Source organism: Centrocercus urophasianus, unplaced genomic scaffold (genome assembly GCF_019232065.1).
Source record: "Centrocercus urophasianus isolate 14NV4802_14NV808 unplaced genomic scaffold, USGS_Curo_1.0 seq_8, whole genome shotgun sequence".
NCBI classification, from domain to species: domain Eukaryota; kingdom Metazoa; phylum Chordata; class Aves; order Galliformes; family Phasianidae; genus Centrocercus; species Centrocercus urophasianus.
In genome coordinates this window covers 469584-491607 of record NW_024885421.1, presented here as the reverse complement: position 1 = coordinate 491607, position 22024 = coordinate 469584, and the positions used below count along the sequence as shown (strand labels likewise).

At 42.8% G+C, this 22024-nt stretch overlaps 1 protein-coding gene across 2 annotated transcripts in view; it reads left to right on the top strand.

Moving 5' to 3' along the window:
* Positions 1 to 382: 382 nt before the first annotated feature.
* Positions 383 to 22024, top strand: part of UNC13B (unc-13 homolog B) — a 204221-nt gene continuing 182579 nt past the window's right edge. For both annotated transcript variants that reach the window (XM_042838404.1, XM_042838403.1), the window contains exon 1: positions 383 to 460. In XM_042838404.1, coding sequence (XP_042694338.1) covers positions 439 to 460 — 22 coding nt within the window. In that variant the 5' untranslated portion in view covers positions 383 to 438. The remainder of the gene's footprint in view (positions 461 to 22024) is intronic.

Sequence of the window (22024 nt, the reverse complement as noted above, 5' to 3'; positions counted from 1 at the left end):
GAAGGAAGGAAGGAAGGAAGGAAGGAAGGAAGGAAGGAAGGAAGGAAGGAAGGAAGGAAAGAAAGAAAGAAAGAAAGAAAGAAAGAGAGAAAGAAAGAAAGAGAGAAAGAGAGAAAGAGAGAAAGAGAGAAAGAGAGAAAGAAAAAGAAAAAAGAAAAAAGAGACAAAGCTCCCAGGAAGGGAGAAGCCGCGGGGCCAGGGCCTTCGCCACGGTGACGGGGCTGCGGCGGCGGCGCCCCCTATCGGCCGCCGTGAGATGGCGGCGGGGCGAGCCGCCCGCCCGGTGCCTCCCCTCGGCGGGGCGCGGCGCGGCGGTCCGGCTCCTCCTCCGCTCGCCGCGCTGCCGCCTCCGCCGCCACGCCCTCCCGCTCGACCTGCGGCCGCGGGGCGGCATGAGAGGAGCCGGGGGTGGCTGAGGCGCGGCGGCGGGGAGGTACTATGTCGCTCCTGTGTGTGCGAGGTGAGTGCGGGCCGGCGCGGCGGCGTCGGAGCACCGTGGGCCGTTCGCACAGGTGGCGGTGCCCTGTTCGCCCCTCGGGGGTGTATCGGGCCGGCCGTGGGGAGAGGCCGAGACTGCGTGCCGCGGAGCACCTGCGCGCGAGTTAGTTTGCGTTCTGAGGATCCGCTCGGGAGCGGGAGCGTGGCGCTCTGATTTCTGCGCGTGGCTCCTCTGTGGTTCTCAGCGAGTGATTCGCACCTTCCCGCCGTCCCAGCGAGCCGTCGGCTGCTCCCCCGCTCCGCGGGGCGGAGAAGTGTCGGGAAGCCGGGAAGGCAGGGCCGAAGCTCGCGGCTCCGCGCCTGGGCAGGTGTCTGAGCGCGGGCTGTGCGGCGGGGGAAGGCGGGGAAGGCGTGGTGCGGGGTGCCGTGCGGCGTCCGAGTGCTGCGCTTCGTTGGAGGCCGCTGAGCGGAGAGCTGCGGGGCTTTAACAGCGCTGTGCGTGCTTCAGACGTGCGTTTTTGTTTCAGACTATCGCTGTTACCGCCCTCTTGCCGCCCGGCCTCCTTCACTTGTGCAGGATGGATCGTAGCGCTGGTTGCATGCTCCTTATCTTAGTTTCAACTTCTTGCTCTCTGGAGCCAGAGATGTAAAATCCCTGAAGGAAACCGTGTGCCAGGACTCGTGGTTCGGGGACGCGGCTACGCGGCTGTCACTGTTCTTTAGGGCGTCCCCGTGCTGTGCCCTGCGGCTTACAAGTATTGTTTGAATGTTCTCAGCTCCCTTGCCAGATATGATAAAAGAAAAAGCCCAACACACTTGCTGGTGAGCTGCTCTCAGTCGAGCTTTTTCTTTCTTTTTGCTGATGTCCCTCGATTTGACGACAGCAGTCCATTCAGGTGCTGAACACCAGAGTATCATCAGCATGCAGTATTCTGGGGAGAGCACTATTCTTTTATGAGAGGGTTTTCAAATTGCATTTCAGCCTTGATATTTAAAAAAATATATATATCTTTTTGAGGAGTTAGGAAATATGCGTAAGTGTGAAGCTTGTCTTAAAAATGTTCCATAGATCTCTGAAGCACATGCTGAGCATCTCTGGTGGGCTTACCCATTTCAAGCTCTTCCTCCAAATCCCCTAATTGAAGCTGATTCTTATTATCTCAGTGGAGCTTACATATTACAAGGCTGTTTTATTTTCATTCTTTTTGGTGATTTTTCACCAAAATGCTTTCGGGCTGTCCTTTGAAAAAGTCTGCCTCTTGTGTTAAAGGTGTATTTATACTCATCTACTAATGTCATAGTAACAGTAACGGTAATGAATGGATAATACACTACAACAACACCAACTGTATGTTGCATTTACTGAAGCAGTTCTGCCTCCTCAGGCTGTTCTTTGTATGTTCATAGAGCCTTTGGGACAAAAGCGTTTCAGCAGCCTGGAACTGATTTCTGTGATTGTCTTATTTCTGCTCAGGTGTGAAGATCTAAAGACACCTGAGGTAGCTCTGACTGTATGTGATGGGGAGCTGTGAAAGTTGTCTTTCATATCCACCTGCTGTGCTAAGGTGGTAGATCATACTGGCAGCAGTTTAGATGGCGCTAGGCAGGTTGGCCAGAAGGATGCAGGATACATTCCATTTTCTGAACACTTTTTTCTTTTTTAGTGGTCATGGCTGAAAGAATGAGCTGATGAGATCTCGCATCTATGAACCATGATCTGTAAAATGGTGATATACTGCTGTGGAGCACTTGAAAAAACAAATTAGGTACCGGGAGATGAAATAAAACAGCAACTTCTGGAGCAAGCAGGAGAGAGCTCTATTTATATAAAAAAAAAAAAAAAAAAGCCACTTCTGTTTCCATTAAGAAAGGTACATGCATAGGTTTGTATAGTGACTTGGATTTGGATGCTGTAGACCTGAGTTTAAAAAAGAAAGACAACCAGAAACCTGTGAAGGAAATGTAGGCAATTAGGACACTGTTAATTGCGTCTGAATTGCATTTTAACAGATAACAGAAACGTGGAAAAAACCTGAAGTGGCAGTGTAACAAGAAGCCTAGCAGCCCGAACGTGTTGTAATTCACTTATTTCCCCCTCCTCCTCTTTGAATTATGTGCATTAATGATATTTTAATGAATGGATAATCTAAGACAGTGCACATAAATAGATTTGAATTCTGTGTTTCTTTCTGGAGGAGCAGCTGACATTCATGGCTTCTTGATCTTATTTTAGGTGGCACATTTCTTTTACTGCTTCTTCTCAGAGATTGAATCAGGTGTTTTCTTAGAAGCTTTGCACTGTGTCTGTCACAGAGGTACTTGGCAGGAAGTCTGAGCGCAGCAGAACTCTGAGCCGGGCTCACCTGCAGGCAGAGTGAGCCAGTGGCACAGGCTGTTCCAGGAGTAACCTAAGGGACTCCCTTGGAGGAGTACTCTTGAAAGATGCAGAGGGTCAAAGTCAAGGAGCAAAAGGAAAAAAAAAAAAAAAGCTGAATTGTATGTGACTGATTTACAGCACACTTCTTCATATTTTGATTCTACCCCAGAAGAGATTGCATATACTCCAGTTCAGAGCAGCTGTGCCTGGATTATGTCTGATAATCTTCTCTTGGCACAGTTCTCTTTACTAGTTTGTGTTTAGTATTGTGTTTGTTAAAATAGCAGGTATTAAATAAAAGTAGTCCCAGTGAAGCAGTTTAATTTTTTCATGTCAGTCTTGCATTGTTAGCTCTCCTGGCCTTGTTTTGGAAGTCTTGATGTATTTTTTTTTTCTTGGATCTTAACTTCGTTCGTTTTTTCTTCTGATCTTTCCTGTCTACCAGATTACAGATGGAGGTACCTGCCATCGCAGCTCGTAAGGGTCATTCCAAGCGAGGGCCCTGCCAAAGCCGGATCATGTGGTTACGAGTGCTCTGTCATCAGTTCCTTCCCAGCCTTTCACTTGCCCCCCAGCTCTTGGTGTCTCAAGACAGTGGCATGGCTTCTTACCACTCAGCGATGTTTTTCTTCTAGTTTTCCACCCCTCTGCTTTGTGACAGCTCCCACTGTATCCTTAATCTCTTTGTCTCCCTAGCTATCCATCTGGTAACTGTAGTAAAATTTGTGTTGATTTGTGTCATACATCGTCTGTCTTGCTCACTGTTTGTCTGAAATGCTCTACTTCTTAGCTTTTCCAAGGATATTGGCAGTGGAGGTCTTCTGTTGTCCCCACACCTACTGTGTAGCTTAGCCCCACGGGGGGGCAGTGCTTTTGTTGTCTCGGGGCCCCATCTGCAGCATCTCTGTGAGGTGCAGCTACCTGAGGCGTGCAGGAGCTTCTGTGTGGGGATCTGTTCTCGTCCTGCTCTCTGCTGCTTCAAGTTGTCGACTGTTACATGAAATGGCGCTCTCTTGAAGTTAGGCACCTTTTTAATGATTTTTTAAAAATTTTTTGTTCGTTTATTTTTTGCAAACTACTTTGTTGTTGCTGTTGTGAATTGCTGCAGAACTTGCTTGTCCGGTGACTTCTTTGGCTTAGTCAGAATAGCTTAGTATTCTAAGCAGGGGGCAGTTCTACAACTGTATGGTGTCCATATTCTGAAATGGCTGCAGAATTGGGGGAAAAAAAACAAAACAAAAAGAAAACCTGCCTGTTTTGGGGTGGATAAAAATGGAAAATATGAGAGATTTTGGGTTCTGAAAGCAGTAGCAGAAATGCAGGTATTAATGGAACATTGCTTGATGAATAAGTATTACAGACTGGTTTTCTGTAGCTGTTATTAGTCAGAAAGCTACCAGTGTATGTATGTTGGAACCAAATGAAATGTGTTATAAGTCTGGATGATAATGCTGAGGAATCTTTTCTCTTAAAGGAGCCTAATTACATTGGGTCATAAGTTTGGGGTTTGGAGAGCTGACACGTGCAATTGGTAGCTTAATTAGAAAGATAATTGTAAAGCTTTCCAGCTTCTTCTGTTCTTAAGCATAGTTAAAACTGACAAGCTGTGTTTGGTTTGCGATGGAAAGGCGGTGGTTCATTTTTCTGTTCTGAGTACTGTTACTGCAAAGTTTTAACAAAGAGATACTTGAAAACCCTTGCTGATTTTCAGTGGATAAAAGAAGCACACAGAGGTGCTTCCTGAAATTGACTAGCATCTTTCATTTTGCTCACTTGGTGTCCTCTCAGTTGATTCTTTCAGTTTGAGATCTGCCAGTTCAAACTTATTGAAGTCTCTCTTAACATTCTGTTTTATTATATAACAAACAGTGAATTTATTAATAAGGAAATGATCTAAGTTCTTCATTATGAACTGTAGCCTAGGAGCTAATTGCAATTTACACCGTATCACGTGAAATCCAAGCAAATTTTTGTTTTAACTCAGGACCTTACCTTAAATATTTGACTTGGAGGCACATGAAGTACATATGTCTGATGGCAGTGATGGCAAATGATCTTTTTATTACTTTGTTTTGGAACTTTCCTCCCTTTCATTTTTATTCTATGCCTTGTTACCAAATTTTCTCAATATTTGGAAACTACTTTTTCTGTTCAGTGAAAGCTGTTCTCATTGCTCTTCCAAAAGGTCTTCAACCAGAGTGATATATGTATAACAACTTTTTTTTTCTTCATACAGAGATTTCATTGCATGGACTTGCAAACAGATTGGGAACTGCTGTGAGGGTGTGTGGAACTTCCTTTGCTTTCACTTTGGTAGATTGAAGCCTGCTGATACCTGGTGTTTTCTTTGTGAGGAAGTGTGCGAAAGCACTTTGCTCTTCTTGTTTCTTGTTAGATGAACTGCAGACTTCAGAACACATTCTGAGTGTTTTTCTGCAGTTTGAATTTGATTTTTTTTGTTTTTGCAGCCTTTATTCATGCTACTAAAGTTCCTATAGAAATGAAAAATTGATTTTATATTGGTGTGTTGATCTCACTGTCCTGTAATGGAGAACTAAAATCTGCTCCATTCCTTTTTGCTTACGTCCATATGCATTAGCCACCTTTGCCAAGGACTTTGCTGGAATAAAGTTTTGTTTGTTTGCTGTGACATGTAGCACTTGGCAGATGCTCACCACGATACAGGTTCCTGTTAGATGGATGTTGTCTGAGTGTTCAAATTTAGCAGGATATCGGAGGGACTTTCTTTTGTCTTGGACCTTTTACACTTGGTGTGCACAGTGTTGCTTTTCATTGCTTTTTTGTTGTTTGTCTCTTCAGCAGCTTCTGTGCCTTTTTCGTAAATGGCAAGTGGTCGATCTAGCAGTAAAAGTGTTGGTATTAGGAGGGTATTTGGGCAACCCCACTGAGAATGACTCGTCCCCTCAAGAGACTAACCACGATATGATGGCGTTTGTCACTTCTGTGACAGTGCCCTGCGCCAGTCAGCTGTACATCTCAGTAAGCTGTGCAGGATGTGTTTGTGTAGTTTAGGTGAATTCCAAATCAGTGTTGGTTGGTAGTTGTCATTTTTTTCAGATCTTTAACTCCTTACACATTGCTAGCTGTTTTCACAGACGTCCTGGTGTGCTCGGTGACCTGTAGGCACCTGTCCTCTCATAAGTGTGCTCTAACTTCACCTGGGCTGTGGCACTCCAGTCTGCTTAGAAACTTTTTTCTAGTCTTTTTGAGTGTCTTTAAAGCAAATGTCACTGATGTCTGGACGCTAGCTATCTAAACTTCCTGATTTTTACTGTTTTCTTTGATTGCTGTGTTCACTTAGCAGATGGACTGCGAAGTACCTGATCACACAGATGCCTCCCTTTCCCCAGGCTTGGGGCAGTTTTGACTGGTGCTGTTTGAACTATTTAAGCAGTATGTTATGATGTGAATTCTTTCCCTTCTGCTATAGGAGGTGGCAAGGAACTTGAAGGTGGTAATGGCAGGTTTGTGTTGTCTCTGTCAGCTTGGTGAGGATATCTCAAATGAAAGGAAATGCTGACAGGTGAAAGTTGTGCTTTGGTTTTAGTTCTCTGTAGCACGCTGGTCTTGAATGTTCATAAGCTCATCCTTTTGTCAGGAGAGTTAAAGATTTGGAAAGAACTGGAAGGGAGTTGGGTGCTTGAGTTTCACATGCAAGACTGTGTTGGAGACCTTGAGCTTACTGAAATTCTATTCTGAAGGAAAATTAAATTGAAATGTCGCTGGGTGTATATTCCTCACCCCTGTTGTTTGCAGAGTGTACTTTTGATGTCTGTGCTTGAGTATGTGAATGTTTTGTCATTGCTTGCCAGGGCGCACGAATTAAAAACTGTTAGGAATTTTGTTTTGTTCCATTTTTGCCTGCCTGTATCTGAGGAATGGATCATTTGGAATTGTAAAATGTAATGTGGTCTTTGAACAACTTTGTGCTGACCTAAGACCCACGATCCTCTTCCTTGCAGCTGAACATCCCTATGAATGGAAAGTGAATTGACTAGAAGGGAATATCTAATGAGGGATAAGAGAAGGTGTCTTCCCCCAGATAATCTCTAGCCTAAAACTGTTGCTGAGTTTTAAAAGAAGTTTGGCTTCCCGCCTTGAGCGTGTCCCTTTAAGGAATACTGGTTTTAACCTTATTACTTAAAGCTCCTGTGACTTAACCCTCTTAATTCTTTACGGCCAAATGCTGCTCTAAGGAGACTCCAGCATTTTCAGCAGGGAGACATGATTATTTCATACGCAGGAATTACAGAATAGCACTTCTGAACATTGGTGCACCGGCTGCTTGTTCTCTCAGCTGGCATCAGTGTCATAATAATATTCAGCTTAAGATGCATCATTAAAATAAATAAATTATATGCTAAAGGACATCTTGAGTAGCTCTTTTGTCCAGGTGAAGTATGACTTATATAGCCAACCCACTGCTGTCTTGGCAGTCCTCTCATGAGGAAAGTGTCTGGAGCTAAGCCCACAAACCTTTCTGTAAAGCTTTTGAGCCAGCGCTGTGGCGCAGGCACTCAAGCTGGGTAGCTGATGCTGCAGTGTGTATAGTGTGAACCTCTGCAGCTGGATCATGACTTGGAGCATCATGTGTTGCTAGTGGTTGTGTTCTAAACCTTCCTGTGATTTTTCCCTGGCTGCCTGTGTTTGAGTTGCCGTAGTTCTCATGAATGGGAACCTCTGTTAGGAGCAATGGAGATGATGCTTTGATTGCAGCAGCTTTTCACCACGGGTGTTTTCTTTCTTTTTTTCCGTATCACTACATACCTGATCATGATTAGAGAGCATTGTAAACTTCAAGCATCAGGAGCTGTGTGTTTTATTTTACCTTGCACTGAACATGGGCATCTTGAGTATCCCGAGGTTGCTTTAAGGCAGTTCTTCAGCAAATCCTTGACTAGTTTATTCAAAAACTGCTGTACAAAATGACCTCTTTCAGGTGTACTTTATTTTTAATTGTTCAAAATTATTTTTGAATGATACAACAAAGTTTCATGTGGTCAGGTGGTGATGGAAAGGCTGTATATGAAGAGACTTTGGGACAAATTTCACCTAAACTGTAATATACGCTGAAAAAATCTGCTTGGTGCATGTAGTTTAGGAGGAATGAATATAGAATATATACGAATGTAGAGATGTTTACATGTCCAGAAGGAAATCCTTCAGGAATACCTGCTTTTCTTGAGGGTTTTCATAAACCTCAGAACCTGTATTTGGGAAATAGCCAGAGAATATAGACTTCCAGTGCCTGTGGTGATTCTCCACAGTCTTCTGTTCCAATGACTGCAGTCCCTGTGGTGTGTTATAACTGCAGGCCACCAGAGATCTGGAAACTGCTATCCTGGAAACTTTTAATAACTGTTTTCCTATAATGGCAGGAGTATCAGACACTACCTGAGATGATGCCAAGATAGCTTATCAGCTTAGGGTGAGGAAGGAGCTTGACTGCTGAGTTAACAGCTATGTGCATTTTAGAAAATTGTGTCATTCCAGTTTTGTTCACTTCCCCACTTTCACGAGCTGTTCTCCATCACGCTTTATTCTTCAGTGTCCTCTTGGAAAGGTGCACTTCCTTTGCTGCTTCTTAAAAATCTTCTAGGAAATTAAAACTGCCTTTGTTTCAGGGTGTGGTAATGATAATACCACCAAAGCTGAAATAATGTTTCATGGACTAGTAAGCTCTTGTTATTTTATGAAATAAATTAATTCTTTCCTAGTTCACATATGTGCCAGACTTACATATCGTTTGGACCTAAAGATGTTGTATGCTGCATGAGTTTGGCAGGTAGTGTAAGTATGGGGTTGTTGGGAAGGAGAAAAGGGATATGAGACAGTGATTTTCTTTCAGCTTTTCCTGCCCATTATAACTCGCTGTGTCTGCAAAATTTTATTAGATTTTCACATATCAAATTAAGTAAGTAGAGTCTGTGTATTCTCCATTTTAATAGCAGATTTTTGAGGAGATTGACTGCTTAGAAACGCTATAGTTATAGGTCCTGAATGGATTGTTGTAGTAATCTAATATGACCCTCTGTAGGACGTAGATTTTTTTCAGTCTAACAACCTGTAGTCTTTCAGGAAAAAAGCGATTCTGAATTAAATTTGCTGAAGGATTTACTGGGGTTCTAGGTAGCCTTATGTTGCTTGTCGTCATACACAACAAATGTGTGTTTTTTAGCCTACACAGGTTGCTTAGCTTTACCATCACAGCTGCAGAAGTTGAGGTGTCTTTGCTCAGACTGGATTGAGCTGTGATGAAATTCCACCCTCTTGTCAAACTTCTTCAGTACTGTAAAAGTTGGTAAAAAGGGAATTAGGTGATGCCTACCACTTGAATGGAAGTGCTCGGCTAATCGGACTGTAATGAGGAACACACACATTTTTCATTTCTTGAAACGAGATCAAGACTTGCCACAACCTGTCAGACTGGTATTTTACATCAGTGTTTTGTTACGTTTTGCTAGGAACGGAGAGTGTGGTTTAGCAGAGCACTAGCAACAAAGCTTATGTTGTGAACCTGGTCTGTAGTTACCATTCTGCATCTGCCACTCAGTCAAAGATACGGAGATGTGTTCAAGCTCCATTGGAGCGGAGCAGCATGTGACCAAAGTGTGAATATGTGAGTTAACCCTGTGTGTGCTTGTAGAGGCTTACATTTCATTTTTACAGGGAAGAGCTGGTGGTGCTGGAGACAAAATAAGGATGACATAGTTTTTAGAAACAAGTGGTTTAATTATGTAAATTTATAGAAAGTAAACAGTGAGAAGTGTTTTATTAGCAGTTTTCCTGGAGATGCTGGAGGAGATGCCCTACTCTGGGAAGAGAGGAACAAAGGTGACTGGCAGTATTTCACAGTGTTAGTGATGCAGAATTGCAAAGCTGCATTAGCGTGGATAAAAGAGAACCAGCTGGGCTGAAATTACTTTGGGAAGAGCTGATAAGAGATTTTGCTGTGATAGCACTAGAGATCTACTGCATGTAGTTCAGGATTTAAATGTGGCTAGAAATCTCATAATATGTTTACAGAGGAGTGTTCCTGGGCATTGTTACTGTGGCAGACTAATGTTCCACACCAGAGGACAAATGCTGCTGGTAATGGCTGGGTAGGGAGCTGTGTCGTCAGGCCTATTCATTGTCAAGAAGTGACTGAAGCCACGAGATCAGTACAGTTCATTGTAGGTGAGGCTTTAAGAAGTGCGAAGGATGCTGGAGCTGGGCGTAAAATCGAACTTGGGTTGAGTGACCACGATTTGACTTAGACCAGCAGCTGTGAAACACCTTGAGAAGCTTTTTGGTGAAGTCAAGAGCTTGATTACAGAGGAGGGCATGGAAATCTGTGAAGCTACAAGGACAAATATTAACATCTCAAATAACAAAGAAAGGCTCCACCCGGAAGGTGGCCCTAGAGCTGGTGATTCACCTGGTCACTGTGTCAGGGTACAGTGCACAAGCACAGAACTTCAGTGAGCAGAAACAATCAGTTTGTAAAGGAAGGTGTATCTTGAGGATCAGGAAGTCCAGGGATTAAGGCAGGGGCTTCCGACTCAGCAGAAGAGATGAGCTCTTCTGTAGGATATTAAGTCAGATAACATCATGTGCTTTAGTCATACGAAAACGAGAAGCAGGAAAGCACTGTGCACAGGATCAAGGTGCAGAAGGAAGGTGCAGTAGGTATGATTCCTGAGCTGCACCAGTTGTTCTTATAAGGATATTATTGAAAATGATATACAGATGTACAGGTGATGGCAAAACTTCAACACCTTACTGAATTTGAGTTAGGTGAACTCTGGCTTAGAGTACTGAAATATACAACACTTGAAATCTGAAGTCTGGTAGTGGAAGCTTATTGCTCTAAGCCACAGTGACATCACCTAATTGGAGAACAAGATAGGTGGTTTCTGCAAGAGAGCAGACAGAAAAGGAGATAAGGGATGATTGTGGGCTGCAGATGCATCTTAACCTCTAAAGCAGGGGAGGCTGTGATACTGTGAGTTTTAAAATCAAATTTAAAGAGACGTAATAAAAGCTTTTTAGATGGATGTAAGCAGCGTGGAAAGTAACTGGATATAAATGGAGTGTAGGTTTGCAAGTGGCAGGTTGTGCTGAGCCAGCCTCTTGTTTGTGGATGAAACAAACACCTGTCCGTAGCTGACGTTTGTTTTTGAGGAAATCTGGAACTGGCAGAAGAAATGTAAAGTTGGGTGGGAACTGGTCGTAGCAGAGGCTAGTGGCATTGAAATGGTCAGTGGGAGAAGCAGAGAGATGTCTTCTGCTTGTGGTATGGCAAGGAAAGTAGAAACGTGAGTGTGTCAGATGTGTTTTAAAGCTGAGTCCTAATGGCATAATTGATTCAGAAGTAGGTAAGTATAATGTGAAGGATTAAATGACCCCGAGGACAGCCATAATGAAAATGAGCTGATAGTAAGTAGAGTTTTGAGTTTAAAGGCAAATGAGAAGAATTTCTGAAAAACAGGGAGCTTAGTGAAAGGAGAAGTGCTGAGGAGTCCTTCTGTCTCAGTGCTGTATTGGAAAAGGTGAGACAGTATATGCTGAGGGAAGTATTCTGAGCAGAGATGGAAGTACAAAGGCAAAGGTAATGTGTCCATGAGTGCTGTGCTCTGCACTGGCCGGACCTGTTTGGAAAACATGAGCTCGAGTGGGACTGAACAGAGAGGGTTGAAGTAAACGTGACTGACTCTGTCTTCCTTTCAGTGTCTGTGCTGAGAAGACAAGGACATTGTGGCATTTTCCAACTGATAAACAGGTGCTGGTGAGATCTAGGACTTATTTCCAGAAAAAAAACATCAGATAATTAAAGAAAGCACCTTTCTTACGAAGAAAGGCTAAGAGAACTGTTCTTGTTCAGCTCTGGAGAAAAGAAGGCTTTGGTGGGACTTCTTGTGGTGTTCCAGTCCTTAGAAAGAGAAAGACTGAATTTTTCTTGGTCTGACAGTGATAGAACAAGGGAGAATGGTTTTAACTAAAATAGGATAGGAGAAAATTCTTGACTCAGAGCGTGGTGATGCCCAGGCACCACTGCCCAGAGAGCTTGGGTTGGGAATGGAGGGACTTTGAGGTCTTTTCCAGCCCAAGCATTCTGTGATTCTGCAGCTCAGATCCTTGTGAGAACAAATACTAGATGGGGTGACTCTAAAGGCCGCTCCAGTTTTGTGATCCTCACAGCACCAAGTTCACTGTGATGTGAATTATTGCTCTGACAACTGCTCAGTTGTAATAATAATACAACAAACTGCTTAGAGGAAGATTTGCTCACACTAAGTTATTACCAAAGGCTGTTCATTTTAGTTAACAATTTCAATACTAATTGCATTTAGCCTGTGGAATTTCAGTATAACATTTATGGGGGCCAAAATATATGCAGACCACAGAGGTTTCAAGAGAACTATTTTGGGCATAATCTTTGTCAATAGCAACACTTGTTATGGTTCAGTTCTCTATACTTGCAGTGTCGAATCAAAAATATTGGCAGGTGGAGGCTACGGTGTTGAGGAGACATGGCTCCTTCCAGTACTGCAGTACTGCCATGGGGAGCGGATGTTCAGCTTCTGCTCCCAGGTGGAGGTAAAATCCTGTGCTTGTTTCGGTATCAGTCCATAGCCGAATTTTGGGAAACACACTCTGTCTTTACAACCTTGACTTAAAATGTCCTTTTCAGCCGCCTTCTAGGGAATATAAAAAGTGATCGACATTCCAACGCCTGAAGCAGAACAGAAGAAATCCTGAAAGTTGGTGAGACTGTCTGTCCTGCCTCTGCAATTTGTCCTTGTTGTCCAGGGACCAGTGTTGTGTAAGCAGTCTGTGAATGCCAAGAGTAAAGTTAGGCTTACACGGAGTTCCTCCTCAAGCAGTATTCTGCTAAATCCCTCATCCCAGGGTGGGAATCTCGTTTGGTTATGCCGTAGCTGATATCCTTAGGATTTCTTTTACTTGTTGTTAGTGCTTGCAGTCAGCTTATTTCTATCTTCTCTGTATTAGGTTTTTATATGTTTGTGAACCAAAGCAGTGAAATAAGTAAGGCAGTTTTAACATCTTTACTAAAACTGTTTTTCAGATAGACTAATTCTTCTCCATTATTTGTTTCAGGAGAACACAGGTGCTGTTTTTCCTGGGAAAAACTGTTTAACTGTTGCAGTGCAGTATGGTGGAATGTTTTTATTGGAAACAAAACAAAACAAAAAACCCTGAAACAAAATAGCCCTGAATTCCCCTGGGATACACACTATTGCATTTGGTATCTCTTCTAACAAGTGTGCTAAACTTCAGAATTGAACAGATACATGTTACTATCCTGGTAGGCTCGTGTTCAGTTGGGCTTTGCAAGTAGCTGTGTTCAGTTCATTGCTTGCTTGCCATCCTGAACCTGAAGTTGAAAGTACCAGAAGGTGCTGAGGCCTTGCTGAGGTGGCGTTCCCTTCTGATATGGTTAGTCAGCAGCCTCTTTTACAGGGTGTTTCTGGTTTAATCTAAATCTGACCAGGAAGCATAGAAGCAAAAGTCATTCAGGAATCTGTGCAGATGACACTCTAGCCTTAGGAAATGAATGCTGAATGCAAGTTATGTTATTCTATCTGTAATTCCTATTTTTTCTTCTTTGGCACCAGACAGAATACTTGTGTCTTCTTGTAGCTGTTAGGTTGCTGTGACCAGGCGGTGTCATTTGATCTAATAACTCCAGCAAGACACTTAAGTGGTCTTTACATGTGCATGACTGAGCAGCTGCTGCACATGCTTTGTCTTGGAAGAAATTAATCTGAAAAGAAGTGAAATTCATTTAAAAAAAAAAAAAAACAAAAAAAACAAAAAAAACAACTGCAAACATTTCTGAATTAGTTCTAAACTGGTTGAACTCCTTGTTTGTCAGCAAAATTGTTTTATCAACTCAAAGTGGCTTCTATCGGATTTGAAATGTTACATCTTCTTGCCTGCTGGTGCAAGGTTATAGCTTTCATTTTATGCATTTCCTTAGTTTTTGACAGCTATCGGCATACATGAGTTAAGGTCTGTTTTATGTAAAATTAAACAGTGCAGGTTTTGTTCACTTTATCAACTCAGGTACTTCCACTAATGTAAGAAATCACATTTCTTAATCTCACAGAGCTTGAATGAAGAGTAAGTTATGCTACTGAAAATTTGCAGACCTTCTTTCTTCCTTGCTCTGCATTTATCTTTATCTGTAAATTTTGAAAGGCTTGATGAATTCTTCTTTTCTTTTTCCTAATTAGGCACAGATTCAGGAGTAGGCCTGCTGTCTCTCCTGATCATAAACTATGAAATGTTCAAGGGAAATCTGTAACCTGCTAATAACTCCTTATAGCAAAAGAAATGAAGCACGATTCGAGAGTTTGTCTTCTAAGGAAGAGTCGCACACTGAATAACTAACTCTAGTATTTTGCATAGGGTTTTTTTTTGTTTTGTTTTGTTTTTGTTTGTTTTTAACCAATAAAATAAAATACTAGCTGCAGCAGAATACTGGAGAGAGGAGGCAGCTCGGATTCCCGTTTAGTTCATCTCTTTGTCGGGGAACCAGGTCACCTGACAGAGCTGTCTGTGTTGCCAGCGTCAGGAGGATTAACCTCTCCATAATCTCTGTGCTTTGAGTAAGAGATTTTGTTCCTGTCCTCACTGCTCAGTTCAAAGCAGCTGCTGAGCAGAAACTCCAGGGAATCTTCTGCAACGTGCATGTGTGTTGGTTGGCCAAGGAAGGAGGAAATAAATGATAGACGATTTCACCTAGCTGTGGTTTTCAGCAGCTGGCTTTAGTGTTTGGATGTTACATCTGTACAGGTTGAGTTGTTTTGCAGAATCAGAGGTGTTGGCTATACCCTCTATTGCTGTCTTGTTCAAAATATGTCTGCTTGCAGAAATAGGATCAAATGTTTCTTGATCACCATCCTTTGCTTCTTTCTCTACGCCAGGCAAACATTGGACAAAAACATCTCTTGATTTGTTAATTGTGACATAACAAAACTTTGGTGTGTGTTTTCTCTATTCTTGAAGAAAACACAAATGATCCAGTCAGAGGTGATGCTAAGCCTGCCCAAAACTAGGAGGGATTACACAGCCAACCAGTGTGTGTGTACCCACTCCAGAGAAACAGGGGCTGCAGCAGGGACTGAACCCTGCTTGGAACCCCCTCAGAATGTGGAGTTGTAAAACACAATTCTAACTAAGCATCTGAGTATGGTTTCTCTCTACTTGCTAGAATTAGTTTGTCAGCCTGCACTGAGATGCCTGTGATTGTCAGAGAAGCTGGAGAGGTGAGTGATGATGTAAAGGGTTCTCAGGAGAGCAGTGTTTAAACTTGGCAATACTTTTGTGGATCTGCCTCTCCATCACAGAAGATGATGAAAACTGGAAACCTGGATCTTACTGGAAATTTTCAGGAAACCTGAAAACTGGTTTTTGACCAGCCTTTAGGAATGGGTAATAATGAGATGTGTTTCTAGTGGGAAGATCTTTTGCCTGGGCACCATGAAGCTGTCCTTGCAGCAGTTCCCACAACCGACAGAAGATGGCTTATGATTCTTCTTACGTGCATGGTGACTTGAGGCTCTGCTGTTGGTCTTATTGCTGCTTGGTGAGGAAGTCTCCTGTGCCTGATGGTCTACCAGCTGAGCAGTGGGACCATACTGGCAGGAGCAAAGGAGATGGGTAGCCCTGTATTGTGGAAGAGTTCAGCAGTGACCTGTTTCACCTGACTTTGGGAATTCCCCTTAAGTTTTTGCCTCTTCCCCTCTCCTGCATAATAGCACAACTACACCAGCAGCCTAGGACTGGAAGCTTCTACACCTTTTTTGTTTCTAACTGCGTTTCATGTGAAAACTAGAAGATATTTTGTAGATTGTTGAAGCGTTGGATTCACCAGCAGCACTGATCTCTTAGGGGTGTGGTAAAGTTCAAGAATTGCATCCTCTACTTTCTTCTCTGCTTCCTGCCATCTGTCTGCAGTCGTTTTGTGGCTCCTGAGTACTCGCTTTTTAGGTAGATAGGAGAAACAATGTTGTCAAGCTCCTTTCAGCTGCTGTTTATCTGAAATCAATTGAATGCTTCCTTCTGACTTTCAGGAAGCTCATTCTGAGGTCAGCTGTAAGTCAACTTCTTGCAGCTTCCTTGCTGCAAAGCAGGAGTTTCACTAAATACTAATGCACAACGCAAAAATTATTTAAGCTATGGTTTAAAAAAAGCTTGTCAGTGTTTTAAGCATTTTGTTGGTAAGATCCTCGGGGATTTATTGGGTAACATGATAAGCATATTTTTAAAATACATGAGTCTTTTGAATACTTGAAGCAGAATGGCTTTTGTCCTTGTGGTCGTGGTATGTTGGTCATAGTTTACTGGTGCAGATCCTGCTCTGTGCTAGCTTTTTGTCTTGGCATTTGTTATTTTATTACTCCTTTCTTCCTTTCTGTGAACTTGTCCAGGACCAGTTGCTCCACTTAAAATATCTTCTAAACAAGTAGCAAAACAACGCAGCAGCTCAGTAGTTTTGCTGCGCAGCACTGGAGTGGGGATCCTAGCAGAGCAGTCTGATGTCTGTTTTCATGTGTGGGAAGGAATCACTTGCAGATTGCAGACCTTTTAGTTTCCCTCTTACGTTTTGATAGTTGTCACAGCTGCTTTCTACAAGTTACATGCATAGTTTTCATTTCATTTTCCCTCTTCTTCCAGTTAGATGCTTTTGATCTCAAGGTTGTTGTTTTTTTTTGGCTTTTTTTTTTTTTTTTTAATTGAAGTATTGGTTTTATTTGTATCTTAACTCTTCATTCACAATTGCAATTGCCTCAGCATGTAGCACTATTTTTTTTGTGTGTATATGTGTGTGTGTGTGTGTATATATATATAAATTGCTGTTCTTTGATACGTTTCTAGAAATGCCTTCCATGTTTTTGAATTTCTGTTACTGAGATTGTTCAAGGAGCATTTCAGGTAGGTGAGTTCTTGAGCTAAGCAACAAGCAAGAGTGCATATGAAACTCTACAGTTAATGGGCACAAAACCCTGTGTTGTTAAGTCAGTGTGTCAAACCAGATCTGGTAACAGATTAACCTGTAAGTAAGATCCAGGTGTCTCTCCAACTGTCTGAGTCAATTTTGTCATTGAGAGTTAGAAGCCTACATATATCAACTGCCCACTGCATTAAACAACTGTAGAAAATAAGCTGAATTGTCACCTTTCTTTTGCAGGAAATATCTTTTGGGGAAGTATGGTCTTGTAATAGAAGGCTGCTTTTGCTAGTGGGAGTTGAGTTTTGTTTAAAAAAGCTGAGAAGGACAAAACAAAAAAGAGAAAGATGGAAAAATACCCTTTGTGCAAAGGGTCTACAAAGCTGGTTCTTTATTTCATGTGTACCTTGTTAATCTGCTTTTTGTTGGAGTGTTTGCAGCTGTTAGAAGGGGTTTTGATATGTTCTGCTGCAGTTACTGGGTAACTTTCGTACACGGATGGAAGAAGTGAAGCCTTATAAAACTGATGTGGACAGAGCTGTACTGCTTATAGCTATCAGGTTTTGTGCAAAAGATGAGCTGAAAAGCATCAATCTGTAGGAGATACGAAATTAGGTGGTTCACCACAATGATCAGGCTGGATATGGAACAGAATAGCCAGATGTTTTGATACATAATATCAATTGTATATTGATACATCGATATTATATATAATATCAAGTTTTGATATACCAAACGTGACTTTGCTTTTTCCATAGAGTGACCATCCTGCTGTTCTGTTCTCTCTCCAAATTCTTGAGAATGAAATAGTGTGGAGAATGTTCCAGATGGACTACTGGTGTGCTATGCCACTCTGATGTCCATGAGCTATGGCAGTAATAGAGCAGGTTTAGACAAGGCAGTGATATATACCTACTGTGTATAACAAAATTTGCTTTTTCTTGATGGATTTCAGTACTTTGCCCACCAAAGTTCTTCCTGTACAGATGAAGAGCTCAGGGCAGCGAAAATTCTGCAAAGAAGAAAGTGATGGGGTGAAGTTTAATGAGCCAAACCAAACAGAAGGAGTTGCAGTATCCCTTCCCCACTGGAAGTAGCTGTCAGGCCCAAGGTGTGAGGTGTCCAAGCTGTGGAGGGAGGCAGACAAGGAGATTGTTGTCTGCCTGTGGGTTCGTGGGCTTGCAGGCACCGCTGGATGTTAAACTAGCAAAGAATAGACAAATGCAGAAGGGGAGTAGCCAGTGAAGTTTGGTTATCTAGATGTTCACTGGGGTGTGTACTTTATGTAGTGCTTTCTGGGTTTGCAGTCTGCAAAGTACTGAAGTTGAAATAGAGTTAATGTTATGTGCCAGAGGAATCTGGAAAACCCTTCCAATCACAGATCACAGAATCACCCGGGTTGGAAGGGACCTCAAGGATCATGTAGTTCCAACCCCCCTGCCTAGCAGGGCCACCAAACACACACATTCAGATCAGGTTGCCCAGGACCCCGTCCAACCTGGCCTTAAACACATCCAAGGACGGGGCATCCACAACCTCCCTGGGCAGCCCGTTCCAGGGCCTAACCACTCTCCTTGTATAGAACTTCCCCCTGACATCCAACCTAAATCTTCCCTCCTTCAACTTGGATCCATTTCCCCTAGTCCTGCTGTTGTCAGCCCTTTTGAAGAGTTTACTCCCCTCCTGGGTGAGTAAACCAGGAGGGTTTACTCCCCTCCTTCCAAGGAGTCAGCTGTGTCTCAGCTGCTATAAGTCACTGTCCTGTGGACTGAAAGGGTGTCTTTTAGGAAGCATTGTTGGAAATTGTATTGTAAATCAAATAAACCTAGTAGCTTTGTGTGTCTGTGGACAGGGTAATGAATTTGCAGATCATTTGGAGCAGGAAAATGCTAATTGATGTGAATTAAGAGGGAGTATAATTCAATGTCAAGACATCTGGCAAAATGGAAATCCCTTGGGTAGGTCAATTTGCTACCACAGGAAAGAGAATAGAAGCTTTCCTTCCCCTCTGAGGGAATCCAAGAATGAAAGCAGTCGATTTTTAGATGTAGATGGTTGCTGAAAGGAGCTTAGCTTCCTCTAGCTTGGCATGATTCCCGGAGCCTGGAGAAAGATGAGGCAGGTTGTCCTGTGGGCATTTATAGTGGTCAAATTGAAGAAAGCTCTTTGTTGCATGGGCAGGACTTGTAATTTTAAAGTGTTTATTTCTTGATTTCTTTTTATTAAAAATTGATAACTCTCATCCACTCCATTTATTCTGGACTGCAGTTGAGAAAAACGTAGTGGTTCAGGTGGGTTGCTGCCAAGGCCATCCAGATTTTCCCTAAACTGTTGCACTCAAACAGGTGATAGCTGTTTGAAGGATTTGAGCATTAAATCAGAAAAATGTGTCTCTGGGTGCAACCTTAGTCTTCCTGGTACTGAAGGAAATCTGTTCTGGATCCCTGCTCTCTGCAAGCAATCAAGTAAAGTGGCGTTTTGTAGTGGTTCTTTTTTCTGCTGACTAGCTCTCTGGTCAGCCCAGCCCTCCCTTCAAATCATGCTATAGCATAGTGTTATCCTCCATTTATTTGCATGTGATCTCAGCTGTTACGTCTGTTGGTCCACAGAGGTACCCACTGTATTTCCAACACGTCATTCTTGAAGGTCATATGTAAAGCACTCTCCTCACTGGTTCAGCAGAACAATGGCTGTATGTAAACCAATGGTTTGTTTTCCTTGGCAGAAAGACAAAGCATAATGTAATAAGCATGACTTAAGTATCTTATGTGTCCATATAGTTGAAGTAATGTCTTGGTTGCACTGATCACTTTAACTCAGCAGTGCTGTGTGTACAGGGGACGAGCTCTGAGTACACTTTGCTCTTGCCTATGAAGGAGGCTGCTGCTGAGCCCAGGTATGTTCCTGGCGGCTCCTGTGCAGTTATTTTTCCCCTGAGCTTGTTCAGGAAAGTCTTTTCCTTCTATACATAGTGCTGTTCTGAGTGTGTGTGAGTACAGTGAAACATATCTTTTTGAACGTGTCTCAGGCTTGAAATGGCAATGTGGTTGCACCATGCTGAATTGGTGTAAAAGGCTTGGGAAACCAATAAGCTGCTGTTTCATGCAGCTCTTTCCATTTCAGAGCTGCAAAGGAGCGAGAAGGATTTCGAGGTACAGTCAGTACTGCTGTTTTGCTGTTGGATGTGCAGTTGTGTTTAACAGCATACCTTTGGTGCTGCAGGGCTTTTATAGGGAACAATGACTGAGTTAAAATCATGGGTCAAGATCACTGCAAGGCTTCTGCTCCCTCCAGCTCAGAGCATCTTTTGTGATTCAGGTAGTGGGAGAGAAAAAAAGGAGGTGAGGACATGCAGGGTTTGTGCATGGAAAACGTTGGATTTCCTGGGGAGGGAAAAGTACCTGTGGCGTCCTCATGGCAGAGCAGCCCTTGGCAGACGTGCCAGTATTGCGCCACTTACTGGCCTCTGAGGGGTCCATAAACAGCTTTCAAGAAGTGTGCAGGAGGTGTTGAGCTTCTGACCCTATTATGCTTGCATGTGCTAGAGCAGTAGATCCAGGGTTCAGACAACAAAACTTGCTACGAAAAGCTCATTATAGCTGATATAAATGTAGCAGATCTCTAGGCCTAGAGAACTGCTTTGCCAAGCAGGATTCCCTCTGTTCTCTGTGCATGCTGTAAGGGCGCGCAGGCGATGATTTTGGTGTGGTGACTCAGTCTTGGATAGCTTGAGCCTTTTGCTGTGGTCTTGTTCTTGTCTAAGCAACCTTTGCACCTGGTGCTGCATAATGCTGTGCACTGAAGTCTGAGCGCCTGTGAAAGGTGAGAAAAGCACAGAGGGGAAATGGAAATATGAATCAATACTGCCATTTGACTGGAAACAGCTACAGCAGAAGTTAGATTACATGGCCTGCTCTCAAAAGCACAGTAAGCTTGCTCTCATGTCTCGCATGGAAAAGGAAACTATTTGTCAAATTGCTGATCATGAAAATGCATTTTGAATGCTCTGCTTTCAGCACTGCTTTTCTTTTTATGAGGACTAATTAAACCACATCCTTCCATTCTTCTCTCTCCTCCCTCAGCCCGTCCATGGCACGTTATTGGCCTCTGTGTAAGGATGTAGATTTTGTTGTAGAGTGGTGAGTGACCAGCTGGTAAGTCATGTGCTAGATTTAGTGGGGATGTAATCTTTTGGCCATCTGCTGAGGCACTCCCTGTGTCTGCATCCCTCTGAATTGCAAGCAAATGTTAAAGGTGAGATCGAATCCGCCGCTGTTCAGAACAGCCACGTTCCCTTTATGTGAAAGTCAGCATGTTCCCATTCAGAAGCTTCGTTAGAGGCATTGTCTGAACCTGACAGTAATTTGGCATGCCTAATTCTAATTCACTGGCTGATATTTGGTGCACCTAGTCAGAAAAATACCTTTCAGATAGTAGAGTGGACAGAATTTCTCTGTGAAATTGAAGTGTAACATTAACATATGTTCTACTGTTCTATTCCACCTCCAAACCCCCACAATGATTTTAAACCTTTTCTGCCATCTTGCGTTTTATCTTTCCTAGTCTTTCAAGAGTCTTTTTTATTCTCCAGCCTTTTGTAGCATATGGACAATTGCAGACTGTGGAAACCTGGTTTATTTACTTATTCTCGCTTTTCATGAAGTGTCACAGACTGGACTTTGATTTGAATGTTTTCTTGTCTGTAGAGAAGCACCATAATGGTGAAGGATCTCCAAGGAAAATTATTTGTATGAACTGAATGCTTACACCAATTTTCCTTGCTTTTTAAATTTTTTTTAAAATATATTTTTCCATCTATCTGTCTAACTTGCATCCAGTTATTTCAAAGTAACCTGTGTACAGTCTAATAGCTTTTACCAGTACACCATAAATTAAGGTACAGTGTATGTCAGATATGCCAGTCTTTCATTTTTCCCTCTGCAATTAAATGAATGTTTCCTTGCACAGTGAGAGCAGGTGCATCTCTGCGTCTCCCTAATGCAGTGTTCACACATGACAGTGCAAAGCTATGGACTCCTTCCCTTCTGACTTGCTCTCGTTTTTGTTTCCCATAGCTGTCCTTCCTGTGTAGCAGTGGTGTAGGCAGACTTGCCTGTGAATGGCCGGGCTTCCTGAGTTTGCTCAGAGCAGCCATTTGAAGCCAAACGGGATTTAACATCTCCTATTTGTTTACAGATATTATTTCTCAAATCTCAGAGTGCCTG